The sequence below is a fragment of the Ptychodera flava genome, chromosome 11, assembly GCF_041260155.1.
Source record: "Ptychodera flava strain L36383 chromosome 11, AS_Pfla_20210202, whole genome shotgun sequence".
Lineage (NCBI taxonomy): Eukaryota > Metazoa > Hemichordata > Enteropneusta > Ptychoderidae > Ptychodera > Ptychodera flava.
In genome coordinates, this window is record NC_091938.1 from 306,344 (window position 1) to 324,708 (window position 18,365).

An 18,365-nucleotide genomic window follows, 5' to 3' on the forward strand; every position below is an offset into this window, starting at 1 on the left:
ATTTGGTCTGTGATGTCCTTTTACTAAGTTTGAATAAAATCGTGAATAAAAGTGGTTGAGACGTGCCCTAGTTTTGGCTAAGGACATGAAAAAATTGTAACAAAATGGCTGCCATGCAGCCATATTAGATCATATCATGAACAAATTGACTTACATATGTATGACATAGGTTAATGTCCTTGTACCAATTTGAATAAAATCGGTTGAGATATGCCCGAGTTATGGCTCTGTACATGAAAATCAATAAAAAAATGGCCACACGGCAGCCATATTGGATCGTATCACAAACCAAATTGACGTGCATGTCTATGACATTGGTCAATGTCCTTGTAACCAACTTTGAATAAAATCGGTTGAAACATGTCTGAGTTATGGCTCTGTACATGAAAAAATCATAACAAAATGGCCCGCACTGGCGGCCATATTGGATCGTATGCAAAAAACAAATCGACGTGCATATGTATGACATATGAAGTAATCTATGTAACCAAGTTTGAATGAAATCGCTTGAGGCGTATCTGAGATATCTGCGTGAACGGACGGACGGACGCACAGACGGACGCACGCACGCACGGACATGACCAAACCTATAAGTCCCCCCGGACGGTGTCCGTGGGGAATAATTACACTTACAGAGTGTGCTTCCTGGACACAAAGACCAAGCTAGCCCAATCATAAATTGCTCAAGTTCATGATCTGTACATGACCTGTGATATCTGATACATGGATGGTATTGTCATCTATCCACAGTTTGTTCAACTCGGACAGTCGTACAGAGAAAGTGAAAGCACTGCAAGGAAGACATTCCTAGAACAAATTATCAGCACCCAGCTTGATGCAATACATTTGTGGAAAAGTAGAAAGCATGAGAGTTGACTCAAAAGTCAAAGATTGTGACTCACCATAACAGCTTTCACAGGCTCTTCCGCCAGCACTTGGCTGTTGTATGCCTGGTTTATTACTGATTTGATTAGGGTTTGGTTTATTACTAGAAAGACAAGTGAAAAAATCAAATTGAATTGATTGAAAATATGGTGAACTTTGCGTACGTACAATATTTATGGATCTTTCCTGACACATTAAATGAATCATGTCATGAAAAATCATCAGCTTTGCATTATTGTAACAACTGTTATTGACGTAATTAACAGCTGTGCATTATTGCAATAACTGTTATTTATGTAAATCATCCAAATGCAAATACAAATCAAAATACACAGTGCAGAGTGGTTTCTGTAGGACAAACAAATGCACCATTCCCCCTCAAATCCTCCAACCCAATCCAAAGTTATTTGTGAATGCTAAATTTATGTAATTTGTACAAGATAACTAAAATATAGCTAAACTTTCCTTTCCTCAAAGGCATGGTTCAGGCGTCAGATTGTCTTGCCAGAAAATTTACTTCCTAGATTACAATTTCAATGGAAAACAAAAGGCTATGACCCCTTCATAATCCTTTTATAGACTAGAACAAACTCGATCCCTGGGATCAATTCCCCTACCTTCAATTGCATGCAATGAGTTAATGTGTCACATTGTTGTTTAACCCTTTTCCTGCCGAGCGCCCTTGTCCGTTATTCTCCAAGTCAGTAGAAAACCGCCCCATAATATGTGCCTGCAAAAGATTGGCTCTCCTGCATGTTATCCTGCCAGGCATTTTGGCAGAAATCGCCCATTTTCAGGGTAGTTTTAGCCGTACTTATACGTGTTAGACTTCGATAATTTCTACATGCCCGTAGACAGGGGAAGGAGCTCAAGGGTTGCTGCAGAAAAAAATTGAGGTCACCGGCTTTGTTTGCCCCTGGGAGTGCGTCATTTTATTGCCGTTTCATGTTTATTTTTTCGGAAATAAACTCCTTCAGTATTACGTACGTCCGCTAGGCACAAACATCACCTCACTCGTCTGTTAGTCAGAGACCCTGAGGGTCGTGCTAGGGGTGCAGCAGCACCGTCAAACCTGTCCTGTTTCCCCAGGTAGGGTCAATTGAATACGTACCTCCAACGACTTGGCAGTGTAGCACAAAAACTACGTTTTTGCCGTTGTATTAACGACATGGCTGAGCCATTGAAGCACAGCTTTACGTAGTTTTGCCAGCTCAGTTGGGAGTTGGCTTACAGTGTTACCGTTCATTACTGACTTAATCGAGTGGTCCTCAGTCAGGTACGGGTTTGTACCGACATGGCTTGGGCTGCAGCTAACCAGTGATAACCAGTCACTACCCCCAAGTCTTCAGTTCACTTTTGCGATGCACGGGTGCAACGCAATATGCTTCCATTGTTCTAGCCATCGACGTGTCCACATGCTGGCAGCCATATTGTACTGCTAGCTGGTTTGCATAACAAAAGCAGTCCCTGCTAAATGCAGACGGTATCCCCGTACATGTAGCATATTGACCTCATGTGCCCTTTTGAATTCTCTGTACGCAAACAGCGTACGTAGTTACCAATGCGTCGGCAAGAGGATACGTTTGCCTGCAAACCAGAGCCAGTACTTCGGACGGTGGAATAAATAAAAAATCCAAAGCTACGTCCATTGAATGGCACGGCCAAGGCAGTGAAGGACGTTGCCTGGCTTGAACTTGCAGAGCTGAAGCCCAGCTTAGTACGTCGGACACCAGTTTGTAATGGTATTTCCGAGTCGTTCATATCCGTTCCATGGGAGGAACAAGTCGAGCCGTCCCGTCAAAAATACGTTCTCATTTTCAGTCACGCACAACTGAATAAGTGACTTTCGTCTCGCACCATCGGCATATCTGCCAAGTCGTTTGCAAGAGGTAGCCTTCTAGATTAGCATTGCCGAGTTGGTCAAGTTCGGCAGCAATCTGTATAGTGCCAGGCAGCCAAGTACGTCCAACTCCGCCAGAAAACGTCACCATGCTATCCTGCCAAGTCCGCTAAAAAGCGTAAAAAAAACCAGCCCCCCTCGGGTGTGGGGGACTGGCGGACAGGTTTCTGCACCTTTCCCTGTCCTTGGACTCCCTGTGAACCCATTTCGAGAGCAAACGCCGTTCCTCGCCCAAAACCTGTCCTCGAACGACCCCTAGCGTGAGCAAGGGTTTGCTACACGTAGTTCCGTCGACTAGGCAGGAAAGGGGGTACCAAAAAGGAGCCCGATTTCCACCGCCTTAGGAGGATAACGGCCGTGGCTGCTCAGCTTCTAGCTACACCGAATTTCAAGCGGATTTTCACCGACTTGGCAGGAAAAGGGTTTAAATTATCCACGGTCTCATGATACAAAACTGTAATGTTACCTTTGTCTTTTCTTAAAACACTATGCTAACTTCAAGTGTTTTGTTTAGTACTCCAAATTTTGGAAGAAAAATCTTTTCATTGTTGCTACGATGAACTATTTGATACACAACATATTATATGCATATATAAACACAAGAGAGAGTTTGTGATATACCTGTTAACATTGAGCTACACGGTACTAGAACCAGCAAGCAGAGTCTGACTGCTGACCTGCTGGATATTAATGGTACAACCCTTCTAGTCAGGAAAAGGATTACTTATTAAGAACATCAGCTGGTACTTACTAATTTGGGATGTACACTTGCTTCAGTTTACTCTCGGCTTCCGCTGCTTTCAGTCGTTTCTGCTGTACATATCTGTCTGTAGTTTTCCACATGTAGTAATATTCTATTATACTACTTAGTGACTTCCATGGAAGCTGTAAGAAGAAAGCAAATAACACTTTCATAGTAAATATGCAAATTATGACAAAATTACTGATCAATCCTGAGACTAGATACTACTGAAATGTTAGACAACAGCAATACTTGTCATTCATCAAGTCTGTTTCTACAACATAGTTTTTTGCATCATGGTCACTGATCTTTTATAAATGCAGAATATGAGGCACACCTGAAAAACACACGGATACATTCTTCTTGCTATAGAAATCAGTGATTGTCTAAGGGCACACTTCCTAGAGAAAATATGTACAAACATAGATAACATAGCAGGAGTCATAGCACGGAACAAGTAATTTTCTGTTTTGCTGAAAATCTGCCCTGGACTGTATGGCAATAATACAATCATTCTGCCAATGACATGCACTTTACAAATTAACACATACAAGATTTTGCATTTTGAAGTTACAAATGATTAAATTAACACTGAAAATTACAATCACATCATTGCAAATTATAAAAATATTGATACTGAGCCGCTTACAAAGTCTTGTCGAATATCATTAAAATCTTTTCCATATTTTTCTAGAGCTTCTTCAAATAAATTAGCTTCTGATGCAGACCACTCTTCCATCTGATCACGACATAACACTGGACCAGCTTGCGGAACTAGACTGGATATTGCCTTGGCTATGTCATAATTGTTTCTATGCAGCAAATCCATCGCATGGAACTGTCAATGAAAGATTTGCAATTCAGAGTTATCAGGAAATAACACCCTCCTCTCATATGCTAACCACCCCTATGAAATAATGTTAATACCCATCTCTATATCACCCACATATTACTCCTCAACTCTTGCCATAGTCATACCACTGCAATATTGACAACAAATGCAGTAAATGATTCCTATGATAAGCTACAGGTCTACAGATGGTCACATGAAGTAATCTTTTCTTGGCAACAATCCAAAAATATTGCAATCAGCAACATTATTTTTTATACATTTGTTATTTGTTATCCAAGCTATCTCCACATGAACGTCTCTGATTAACAGTGAAAAGTGCATCATTTCTATTAAGATATTTCTGAATCCAATCCATATTTTCACTCATATTGGATTATACTGCAAAGAAAGAGGAAATTCTTACAAGAGTAACATCTCTAGATGAAGCAGCTGCACTCATATGAAGACTAGGCTGACGAACTGAACTACTACAATCTAATGCCCTGGCAAACGTTCCAACAGACCTGTAAAATGAAGAAAGATTGATGGAGAATTCTGGCGATATGCAAGTAGTATAGAACGCTGTCATGTCAGTTACTTGCACAGTAATTTCATAATTCAAGTATACAAAATATGAAACAAATGCCAACAAATAAAGAAAATCTTAACCAAGTGGTATGTGGAGAATAACCAAAGTGACATGTGAAGAATTGACGATGCATTGGCAACAAAAAGGCATACATCAAACTTGAGAAGCAAGTTTCGAGAATTGTATGCTACAAACACAAAGCACTTTACTTGGTTTTGTAAGACTTGGTTCACAATTTTGACACCACTAACCCACATGAATACCAACATAGTAATAAAGAATGAAGAAGTAGATTTACTAACCTTGCTATAATCATAAATTGATCAATTTGTCTATCTGTCAGACCACCTTCAGGATTGTATTGTAAAACTTCCATTCTTGATAAATCTCTATCATCACTTTCATCTGCAAACAGGGTTCAAACACATCACATTGAATAGCGCTGTTCACGGTTACAGGTTTGTTACTAAATATAGCTGTACGCGCGCGACATCGGACACGCAGCTTGAAATGCGGACAAATTTTATCAATGTTGCATGCGTGGCTGTTTTTGCAACTTGTACTCTGAGTCGTGAATATGTTTTTTAGTATTCACTGTTACACTAGCAGTCGCCCACTGTGATGTATTTCCGTCGTTCTTGCATGCGTAATTTTCAAAAGCGTAATCTAAGAATGCGGACAAATATTTATTTTTGCATATTAATGAGAGAACAGTGACGTAAACTGTGAACAGCCCTATTAAACAGCCATATCTGTCATGATTTTGGCGACATTTAAGATCATAAACACAATCAGTGAACAAAATAAGCATTCAGTACAAAACTAATTTCTGAAACATCTGTCTTCAAGAGTCGGTGGATTATAAAAAGTGCTTCAAATACCCAATACTTTTGATATACATAGTCTTGGGACTGGTTGTACAATTCCACCAGCCATGCATGATCACTGTGACAACAACTATACATGTGAGAGTGTGTTGTGACTTCACTCTAGACTCTCAGTCCTCACTGGCTGAGCACTATGGCTGCTGTAGGCTGGCTGAGCACTATGGCTACTGTAGGCTGGCTGAGCACTATGGCTGCTGTAGCCTGGTTCAGCACTATGGCTGCTGTAGCCTGGTTCAGAACTATGGCTGCTGTAGCCTGGTTCAGCACTATGGCTGCTGTAGCCTGGTTCAGCACTATGGCTGCTGTAGCCTGGTTCAGCACTATGGCTGCTGTAGCCTGGTTCAGCACTATGGCTGCTGTAGCCTGGTTCAGAACTATGGCTGCTGTAGCCTGGTTCAGCACTATGGCTGCTGTAGCCTGGTTCAGCACTATGGCTGCTTAGCCTGGTTCAGAACTATGGCTGCTGTAGCCTGGCTCAGCACTATGGCTGGTGTAGCCTGGCTGAGCACTATGGCTGCTGTAGCCTAGCTCAGCACTATGGCTGGTGTAGACAGGTTCAGCACTATGGCTGCTGTAGACAGGCTCAGCACTATGGCTGCTGTAGACAGGCTCAACAGCCTGGCATTGCCAGCCTAGTCAACTCACTGAGGCAGCCTACAACAGCCACAGTGAGTAGCCACGGAGGGGCTGTGAGAGTGTCTTCACTTCCCTCTGAAGTCAGTGTACATCTGTATGGAATAACTTTGGAATGGAATGGATTAAATGTTAAAAAACTCATGATTAATTGTGTTTACATATTCAAGGGTAGAGTAAAAAGAGAGCTAGCATAAGGAAAGATCAAAACAGGGTAATATATCCCATGACAGCTCAAAATTTTAAATAAATCGATCAACCAACAGTTATTAACTGCCCTGAAAGTTACTGTACATTTGCAGATGATGGAAGTGGGAATGGAAAATAGCAGATACAATGTTCTAGTAGTTTCCCCAAGGCACATGATTACACAATGCCCAGTCTGTTGCAATCAGCATGCTCCTTGAAAAGTTTCACATGTGACAATCATCCCTCTCTTGGACAATAAGATGAGCTCTGTGCACTGTCTTAGGGAGGACTCTGGTGACTAACTGGCTGATACAAGTAAAAGTTCCCCATCCAAATTACAGATAATACTAGCTGACTGATTACCACTGTGTCTCTACTCTCATCAGTTACGAAGTTAAAAATGTCATTCTGAATCACCTACTCAATATGCTTATGGAGTACCCACTATACTTGGAACTTAGTGACAGTGAAACCTATGAAAACAGTTGCTCATGGAATACTACATGTACATATCATGTATTTACATGATTTAACTTTCACTTAATGTGGGAACACATCTAAAAATTAACTTAGCCAAATGTCAATTTGATGTGTGTGATTGGATAAGTTTTGTTTATACAAAGGTTTTTCTGCATGGGTGTGACTTGCACAATTAAGGTCGTTTATGGAAAGAAATAATTTCGTTAAGATTGAATATTTCCAGAATGATTTCATGGAACAGTTTGAGCTGCAAAAATAGAATATCTATAGACACCATGTGCTTGAACATTAAAATAAAAGGAAGAAAAGGCCGAACAGTGACAGAAAACTTTCAGATACAAAGTCATCGATGATAATAGTCAGTGATGTTGGAATTCCGAATATCTGTAAAATGTGACAGTCTTTCCAAGCCCCAAATCATAAGACTTCAAAGAGTAAAATTTTAGATATCCTCACCTTTTTTTAGCATTGGTGGTATATCTGCCTGGTATCTGGAGCCTACTCGGATTTCACCCTTATCTGCTAGCAGTGTCTTTTGTTGTGGATCATAAACCAGTGAATAAAAGAAAATATCCTGCAATAACAATGGTGAAATTATGAAATTATTCATGATAGTAAAAAAAAAATCAGTAATTTATTATGACGTACAAATGTGGTAAAAGAAAGAAATATCCAAGAAATAGAAAATCAAATTACACTGTTTCAAAGTCTAAAACATTCCCTCAAACCCTATGCCCTTCAAACCATTCCCTCAAACTCTATGCCCTTCAAACCATTCCCTCAAACCCTATGCCCTTCAAACCATTCCCTCAAACCCTATACCCTTCAAACCATTCCCTCAAACCCTATACCCTTCAAACCATTCCCTCAAACCCTATGCCCTTCAAACCATTCCCTCAAACCCTATACCCTTCAAACCATTCCCTCAAACCCTATGCCCTTCAAACCATTCCCTCAAACCCTATGCCCTTCAAACCATTCCCTCAAACCCTATGCCCTTCACACCATTCCCTCAAACCCTATACCCTTCAAACCATTCCCTCAAACCCTATGCCCGTCAAACCATTCCCTCAAACCCTATACCCTTCAAACCATTCCTTCACACTCTATGCCCTCATTTTCATGTCATTCATCTGATCAATTGATTTCAATAACTTAGATTGGAAGAAAAAAACTGGAATATATCAATCAAATCTTGAATCCCTGAAGCCACTTGTTTATGAGTTTGCAGTTTTCAACCATTTTTCAGATCTATTTTGCTCATTTGCATATCAGTCATTCTGCCATTTTTCTATTTTGGTTGAAAAAAAAACTATATCTACATGAAGTGATGAATATATTAAGTAAATGTTACTGCAGAGACAGTACTTTCTGGCTTTATAAGTTTTTTCCAATTTTTGGGATAATTTTTCTCATTTGGACATAGTCATATAATCAAGTTGGTTAGAAAAACAACTAAACTTACATCAAAATAGGAAATTTTCACAAAATTTCAAAGTCCAAGAGCAAGTACTTTCTAAATTTAAAATTTTTGACCATTTTTACATTTATTTTACTCATTTGCACATTAGTCATGTGATCAACTTGGCTTAGATAAACATAGATCTGCAACACAGCAAAAATATTTTTGCAGAATTCCAAAGGTCTCTGGCCATTTGTTTGTGAATTTTTTAATTTTTGATCATTTCTGCATTTATTCAGCTTAATTGTATAAAGCAGTAATACTAACATCTAAAAAATTCCATTCTTGACCTGAATACACATACACTACAACATTGTATGCTGATAAATGCCACATTTTCAGAGAAAACTCAGCGGCCGGACAGATTAACATACATGCATACATAATCCTGACATTTCACATCTAATATGAATACTCGTATACTGTATCACTGTTTTCAGACTATGTTGGATCGTGTTGACAAAAATTCATTATGCAAGTGAACTCAGAGTACCTTCCTAGAGACCAAGTTTCAATAAAATTAATTCGTGCATGCTCCAGTTACAACTTCAGGCAGACTGACAGACAGAGATTAATCTTAACAGCAACAGAGAGAGTAAAAATCCTTAAAGCCCGGCTCGAAATGGACCGGGATCAGGATTAGTGCCAAGTTTGGGTGGGCGTTTTGGGGCATGGCTCTGCATAATGAGTCTGTTGGCAACGGTTGCGATCGTTCGCATTATCTGCGTAATCTGTTTGCTCTCAAATCACACTCAGGCTTGGGTACGTACAGCCTTCGTTTCCCGGTTCGTTTCAGTTATGCCATGGTAATTAAGAAAGAAAGAAAAACTAGGAAGGAAAAGGAACACGTCAGGAAAATGGTAGGAAAAAGGTAAACGCGACGTCATGACCGATCGCAAAAAATAAAGGAAATTCACGGAAGGGTCGAAACTTCCTGAATCTCGTGTATCACGATATCTGTAATAGTGATCGCGGTCAGTCGCTCGGTTGCTTGGCGGCAGGGTGATATCGAAAATTATCACGAGTTATGTTTATTTTCGGAGCAATTGCAAGTTTTGCTCGAAACGTTTGTTAACCTTCGACTGGAATCAATGACAGACTGGGTTCCTCTCCGTCTTTCTTTCTCTACCTCCATGGTTATTGGAGGAATAAGTAAGTCCAGCTTTTGCCGAAATATTATTACGATGTAGCGCGGAATCAATGAGCTGTCCTCAGACACGCGTATCCTAAAGCGTTTACAAGATTGGTTGATGGCGCTTACTTGCTCATCTTGAACTGAAAGATTGAATGTTTCAACTGTTCAAATATCTTACAATTTTGTTAAATTCTCATCACAGAAGTCCAAATGTAACTGGGATAATCGGTATGTCAAAACCTTACTAGTACCACCCTCCGAACACGACATGTCATTTCCACGTGTAAAAACACGTGTACATACGCGCCTTTTCGGGCCAGCATATATATCCAAAACAACTTTTCAGTACCGTCACGTTGGGCCGTAGATTTGGAAGGGGGAAGTTGTTAAAAACGTGGATCTCTTCGACTGACAATAATTAAATTGATCATGGAGGCTACGCCATGTTTTGATGGTTATTTTCGATGCCATTCTCAGAGCAAACTACGGACTCTGCTTACGCGCTTTTCGCTAGAAAACATCGTACTACGGGTAAGCTTACGGACTAGTCCTCTTGCTAAGTCACGTCTGAAAATGGTTCACTTTCGTGATGTCATTGCACCATAAACGCTAGCAAAGAGTTGATGGCAACACAAATGTTTCATCCTTCGCCCGCTGATATAACTCTAAGTTTACATATAGTTTGTTTACATCGTAATTGTTCTCGTATGCACAGCAAATGTTTGACCAGTTTACGCCTCTGCGCGTCACCGAATGATTGACAATTGTTTGAATCATGGAACGACTGTCTCCTGAGGGCCATTCCCTTTGTTCAGAAAGCGATTTTCCCCTAATCGTCGTAGTTTTAAAAAACTTTGTGAAACTTTGCAGATACCTGTATGGCCTAGGTGTTTATGAAACAGTCTATGTTCATGGTATGTCCAATAAGTATATGTTGAGAATCGTTTAGGCTGATTTTCACGGAGCGGTCTACCTAGCTATTGCCAGTTGTCACTCAAGCGCCATTATGAATTTTCAATGATTAGGGGCCTTTTATACCCCGCACACCGGTTTAAAACCTCAACACACTTGGCTTTCATTCACATTACTGCATATTTTCACCTATCTGTATTTCTTCAACTATCAAAAACATTGAATAGTCCTCTTCTCTGACATCTCCGGCAACAATCTCCAATGGTTACCAAATTCTTACTAAAACGTGTTTCACTAGTATATCTTTTAAACTTAAATTTTTGACACACTTTCATATTTTTTACAGGAACAAACTTGACTTTTCAGCCCACACTGTATCTGAACACCACCTACATGTACTTACTATCGTATCACAATATATTGGTGTCTATAGGCACTCATATTGGTTTACATACATCATCAGGGATCACTTTGGGGCGCGATAACACGATATTTACGCTCAAAAATCAGAAATATCGCCATTCAGAAAGATCAATTGGGCAAAAAAGTCGCGCCGATAATGCAAATGGTGCGTACGTGATACATTTACGCGATCTAATTCATCAGTAATATTTGGCAGATTTTCAGTACAGAAGCACTCATTGTGTCACCGTAGAGAGCGCTATACCAAGAACTTGTTGCAGAGTTACCCGTTTCAAACAGCGTTTGTGATTGGTTGCCAACAGGAAGTTCTGCGTTCATTGACAAATCATTGGAGTCGATACAGCAAGTGTTCATTGCTGATGTACAGCGTGTTGTCGTCGCTCAAAATGGCACTTTCGAAGGAATTTGTGTCCAGTATGAGTGGTAGTGCGAAGAAAAAACGAAAATGCACTATTCTGGACTACTGTACTTCCGATACTCCCGCATCACTAGGAAAGTATGGATTCGACCGCCTCCGATTACAACTACACTCAGTGTGACAGTTTTCGGACAAGTTGTGAATTTCGCCCAAAGCCGTTTCATAATGACAAGCACTACGAAATCTTATTATCATACCTTTCGAAACTTTATTGTGTTTATCCTCAAACTGTTAACACAACGGAAGTGGTATTTAGGGGGTCAGAGTTGCCAAATTTTTGACCCAATTTTTGAGTGCGTAATAATCGGACTGCTATCGCAGTAATCTAATCGGACGTCGTATTTGGAATATGATTGAAGGGGCTAAATACTGATATTTTGAAACTTCGAACCCCGATTTTCAATTTCGATGTGTTATAAAAAACTATATGGAAATATTTCGTGATAATTAGTTACGTTTCTTTTATGGACGACGCAACTATATTTTGACGTGTATAGGACGTAGATATCGGACACAGGCTGTCTGTGTGTGTTGCGTTCGACACCTTGTATCGTACGGTGTGGCTAACTTTGCCAAGTTTGTAGCGCTTGAAATAGCTTCTACTGAAAAAAAAAATATCCAAAACGGGACGGCAGCGTCACGTGACTTAATTTGACTTGTAAATAGCTATCAATACGGAGCGAAGTGAGTACAACGAACAGCATGTCATTAAATGTCCGGAACGGAGGTTGTCAGAAAACTGTCACACCATGAGTGTATTGTTATGCAAATTAACCAATATGCAGAAAATCAGGAAAATTAGTCCGGTTCCCACAGACTTTGAAATTCTCCCACTGTTTTTTTTCATGTGGGATTTTTATCTCATGCAGTTCTTGAGCCAGGGTAATCCCTGATCATGGAAACACACACACACAACTAACTAAACAGCTCAAAGTGCAGTTGAATGATACTAGGGCTAATAAGTACACAAACCTTGATTTGCAAAGCACTCTCTCAATTTATAAAGTGGGAAAAATTTCACTCATTGAGAAATCTTTGGACTAATGTTAGAAAATCTGCATACAAGTTACATTAATGCTTCAAGGTCACATCCTGCCACCATACAAAATAATGAAGTGTAGACAATCACGAGATGTTCTGTTCCTGAATTTGCTAAGTTTGTACGTGCGCTTATGATTCTCAATGTCCTAGTAAATGTTTACCTTCAAAGATATTTTGATTATTTAACCCTTTTCCTGCTAAATCGGTGAAAATCCGCTCGAAATTCGGTGTAGCCAGAATCTAAGCACTGGTGGCCGTTATCCTGCTAACTCGGTGGAAATCGGACAATTTTTGGTACCCCATTTCCTACCAAGTCGACGGCACTATGTTGTGCTATCCCCTGTGCGTTTATGGGTCATCTGAGGACAGGTTTTCTGACAAGGAACGCCTTTTCCCCTCGAGATGGGTTCGCAGGAAAGGTGAGAAACCTGTCCGCCAGTCCCCCACACCCGAGGGGGGCTGGGTTTTTTTTACTGCTTTTTAGCGGACTTGGCAGGATAGCATGGTGACGTTTTCTGGCAGAGTTGGACGTATTTGGCTGCCTGGCACTATATAGATTGCTACCGAACTTGACCAACTCGGCAATGCTAATCTAGAAGGCTATCTCTTGCAAACGACTTGGCAGATAGTGCCGATGGTGCAAGACGAAAGTCACTTATTCAGTTGTGCGTGACTGCTCGACTTGTTCCTCCTATGGAACGGATATGAACAACTCGGAAATACCATTACTAACTGGTGTCCGGCGTATTAACCCATTTCCTGCCAAGTCGGTGAAAATCCGCTTGAAATTCGGTGTAGCTAGAAGCTGAGCAGCCACGGCCGTTATCCTCCTAAGGCGGTGGAAATCGGGCTCCTTTTGGTACCCCCTTCCTGCCTAGTCGACGGAACTACGTGTAGCAATCCCTTGCTCACGCTAGGGGTCGTTCGAGGACAGGTTTTGGGCGAGGAACGGCGTTTGCTCTCAAAATGGGTTCACAGGGAGTCCAAGGACAGGGAAAGGTGCAGAAACCTGTCCGCCAGTCCCCCACACCCGAGGGGGTCTGTTTTTTTTTACCAGCTTTTTAGCGGACTTGGCAGGATAGCATGGTGACGTTTTCTGGCGGAGTTGGACGTACTTGGCTGCCTGGCACTATACAGATTGCTGCCGAACTTGACCAACTCGGCAATGCTAATCTAGAAGGCTACCTCTTGCAAACAACTTGGCAGATATGCCGATGGTGCGAGACGAAAGTCACTTATTCAGTTGTGCGTGACTGAAAATGAGAACGTATTTTTGACGGGCGGGCTCGACTTGTTCCTCCATGGAACGGATATAACGACTCGGAAATACCATTACAAACTGGTGTCCGACGTACTAAGCTGGGCTTCAGCTCTGCAAGTTCAAGCCAGGCAACGTCCTTCACTGCCTTGGCCGTACCATTCAATGGACGTAGCTTTGGATTTTTTATTTATTCCACCGTCCGAAGTACTGGCTCTGGTTTGCAGGCAAACGTATCCTCTTGCCGACGCATTGGTAACTACGTACGCTGTTTGCGTACAGAGAATTCAAAAGGGCACATGAGGTCAATATGCTACATGTACGGGGATACCGTCTGCATTTAGCAGGGACTGCTTTTGTTATGTAAACCAGCTAGCAGTACAATATGGCTGCCAGCATGTGGACACGTCGATGGCTAGAACAATGGAAGCATATTGCGTTGCACCCGTGCATCGCAAAAGTGAACTGAAGACTTGGGGGTAGTGACTGGTTATCACTGGTTAGCTGCAGCCCAAGCCATGTCGGTACAAACCCGTACCTGACTGAGGACCACTCGATTAAGTCGGTAATGAACGGTAACACTCGTAAGCCAACTCCCAACTGAGCTGGCAAAACTACGTAAAGCTGTGCTTCAATGGCTCAGCCATGTCGTTAATACAACGCAAAAACGTAGTTTTTGTGCTACACTGCCAAGTCGTTGGAGGTACGTATTCAATTGACCCTACCCTGGGAAACAGGACAGGTTTGACGGTGCTGCTGCACCCCTAGCACAACCCTCAGGGTCTCTGACTAAAAGACGAGTGAGGTGTTGTTTGTGCCTAGCGGACGTACGTAATACTGAAGGAGTTTATTTCCGAAAAAATAAACATGAAACGGCAATAAAATGACGCACTCCCAGGGGCAAACAAAGCCGGTGACCTCAATTTTTTTCTGCAGCAACCCTTGAGCTCCTTCCCCTGTCTACGGGCATGTAGAAATTATCGAAGTCTAACACGTATAAGTACGGCTAAAACTACCCTGAAAATGGGCGATTTCTGCCAAAATGCCTGGCAGGATAACATGCAGGAGAGCTAATCTTTTGCAGGCACATATTATGGGGCGGTTTTCTACTGACTTGGCAAAATAACGGACAAGGGCGCTCGGCAGGAAAAGGGTTAATTAAGCTGGGCTTCAGCTCTGCAAGTTCAAGCCAGGAAACGTCCTTCACCGCCTTGGCCGTGCCATTCAATGTGCGTGGCTTTGGATTTTTTATTTATTCCATTGTCCGAAGTATTGGCTCTGGTTTGCAGGCAAACGTATCCTGTTGCCGACGACTTTGGTTGCTACGTACGCTGTTTGCGTACCAAGAATTCAAGAGGGGACATGAGGTCAATGCTACGGGGATATCGCCTGCACTGAGCAGGGACTGCTTTTGTTATGCAAACCAGCTAGCTGTACAATGGCCGCCAGGCATGTGGAGACGTCAATGGCTAGAACAATGGAAGCATATTGCGTTGTACCCGTGCATCGCAAAAGTGAGACTGACAACTTGGGTGTAGTGATTGGTTATCACTGGTTAGCTGCAGCCCAAGCCATGATGGTACAAACCCGTACCTGACTGAGGACCGCTCAATTAAGTCGGTAATGAACGGTAACACTCCTAAGCCAACTCCCAAACGAGCTGGCTAAACTACGTGGAAGCTGTGCTTCAAATGCTCAGCCATGTCGTTAGTGGAACGGCAAAAATGTAGTTTTTGTGCTACACTGCCAAGTCGTTGAAGGTACGTATTCAATTGACCCTACCCTGGGGAAACAGGACAGGTATGCCGGTGCTGCTGCACCCCTAGCACGACCCCCAGGGTCTCCGACTAACAGACGGCGGGGTGATGTTTGTGCCTCGCGGACGTGCGCAATACTGAAGGAGTTTATTTCCGAAAAAATAAGCATGAAACAGCAATAAAATGACGCACCCCTAGGGCAAACAAAGCCGTGACCCCAATTTTTTTCTGCAGTAACCCTTGAGCACCTTCCCGTCTACGGGCATGTACAAATTATCGAAGTCTAACACCTATAAGTATGGCTAAAACTACCCTGAACAAGCGACCTAGTGGCCGATATAGCTCCGCTGTGTTTATGTAGAGAATAACTATTTTTGACACATGTTGATGAAGAAGGTGGAAATCTTTGATAGCTCAATGCAGTGGCCAGAAAAAAGTGGCTAAAATAGCTGCAAAAATACACAATTGAAGATTTCATCGTACTTTGAACATATCACATCGGATCATCCCTAAGAACATGTCAACCAAAGCTATCTGATGAGTAGTTTTTTGAGAATAAAATTTTCTGACCAAAAATGGCAAAAATTGCCCCAAAAATTCAAAATTGCAGATTTCATCATAATTTCAATAAATATCATTTAGTTCATCTATAGAAACCTGTATACCAAATTTCAAAGCTATCAGATGAGTAGTTTTGGAAATACACATTTTTTGACCAACAAGTCATCGTTGATGACACAGTCCCCACTTGTTAATGGGTGCTTTGATTACAGGTCCTCAGAGAGGATAGAGTCCTCTTCATTAGGTCTGTGATAAAAATACTTTTGAATAAATTCACTTGATACATGTCTGAGTTGTAGTTCAGGACATGAAAAAATCGTAATAAAATGGTCACATGGTGGCCATATTGGATCGAATCACAAAACAAATCAATGTGCATATGTATGACATAGGTCAATGTCCTTGTACCAACTTTGATTAAAATCGGTTGAAATATGCCTGAGTTATGGCTTTGTACATGAAAAAATCATAACAAAATGGCCGCACAGCAGCCATATTGGATCGTATCACAAAACAAATTAACATGCATATGTATGACATTGGTCAATCTCCTTGTACCAACTTTGAATAAATTTGCTTGATACATGTCTGAGTTATGGTTCTGGACATGAAAAAACGTAATAAAATGGCCACAAGGCGGCCATATTGGATTGTATCACAAAACAAGTCAATGTGCATGTGTATGACATAGGTCGATGTCCTTGTACCAAGTTTGAATAAAACTGGTTGAGATATGCCTGAGTTATGGCTCTGTACATGAAAAAATCGTAACAAAAATGGCCACACGGCAGCCATATTGGATCATATCACAAAATAAATTGATGTGCATAGCTATGACATTGGTCAATGTCCTTGTATCAACTTTGAATAAATCTGTAGAAACATGCCTGAGTAATGGCTCTGTACATGAAAAAATCGTAATAAAATGGCCGCCTGGCAGCCATATTGGATCGTATCACAAAACAAATTGACGTGCATATGTATGACATAAGTCAATGTCCTTGTACCAATTTTGAATAAAATCGGTTGAGATATGCCTGAGTTATGGCTCTGTACATGAAAAAATCGTAACAAAATGGCCGCACGGCGGCCATATTGGATCGTATCACAGAAAGAATTGACGTGCATATCTATGACATTGGTCAATGTCCTTGTACCAACTTTGAATAAAATCGGTTGAAACATGCCTGAATTATGGCTCTGTACATGAAAAAATCGTAATAAAAATGGCCGCCTGGCAGCCATATTGGATCGTATCACAAAACAAATCGACGTGCATCTGTATGACATATGAAGTAATCCTTGTACCCAGTTTGAATGAAATCGCTTCAGGCATCTCTGAGATATCTGCGTGAACGGACGGACGGACGGACGCACGCACGGACGCACGCACGCACACACGCACGGACATGACCAAACCTATAAGTCCCCCCGGACGGTGTCCGTGGGGACTAAAAATAGAAAAAATTGCCCCAAAAATACAAAATTACAGATTTCATCAGAAATTCAATATATATTACTTAGCTCATCTGTAGAAACCTGTATACGAAATTTCAAAGCTATCAGACCAGTACTTTTTGAGAAACACATTTTTTGACCAAAAATGGCAAAAATTTCCCCAAAATTACAAAATTGCAGATTTCATCATAATTTCAATAAATATCATAAAGTGATCTGTAGGAACCTGTATACCAAATTGCAAAGCTATCAGATGAGTAGTTTTGGAAATACACATTTTTTGACCAAAAACGAAAAAAATTGCCGTAAAGTACAAAATTGCAGATTTCATCATAATTTCAATAAATATCATTTAGTTCATCTGTAAGAACCTGTATACCAAATTTCAAAGCTATCAGAAGAGTACTTTTGGAAATACACATTTTTTGACCAAAAACGGCAAAAATTGCCCCAAAAATACAAAATTACAGATTTCACCATAATTTAAATATATATTACTTGGCTCATCTGTAGAAACCTGTATACCAAATTTCAAAACTATCAGACCAGTACCTTTTGAGAGAAACATTTTTTGACCAAAAATGGCAAAAATTGCCTTAAAATGCAAATTTGCATATTTCTGCACAATTTGAGAAAATCTGATATAGATCACCCCTAAGGACATATGTACCAAATATCAAAGCTATCTGACTGTTAGTTTTGAAGATTTTTAAGATTTTTTTACCAAAAATGACAAAAATTGCCTTAAAAATACAAATATGCAAATTTCACCAAGATTTGAACAAATTTAAATGAGATCACCC

At 40.9% G+C, this 18,365-nt stretch overlaps 1 protein-coding gene across 7 annotated transcripts in view; it reads right to left on the reverse strand.

The window, feature by feature from the left end:
• LOC139143199 (metastasis-associated protein MTA3-like) overlaps positions 1 to 18,365 on the reverse strand; it is a 42,415-nt gene that overhangs the window by 18,365 nt on the left and 5,685 nt on the right. For all 7 annotated transcript variants that reach the window (XR_011554554.1, XM_070713339.1, XM_070713335.1 and 4 more), the window contains exons 5-10: positions 7,594 to 7,711; positions 5,251 to 5,353; positions 4,784 to 4,883; positions 4,177 to 4,365; positions 3,537 to 3,670; positions 903 to 988 (exon numbers count right to left, since the gene is read on the reverse strand). Coding sequence is in view for 6 of the 7 variants with exons in the window: in XM_070713339.1 (XP_070569440.1) it covers positions 903 to 988; positions 3,537 to 3,670; positions 4,177 to 4,365; positions 4,784 to 4,883; positions 5,251 to 5,353; positions 7,594 to 7,711 (730 nt within the window). In the remaining variant the exon portion in view is untranslated. The remainder of the gene's footprint in view (positions 1 to 902; positions 989 to 3,536; positions 3,671 to 4,176; positions 4,366 to 4,783; positions 4,884 to 5,250; positions 5,354 to 7,593; positions 7,712 to 18,365) is intronic.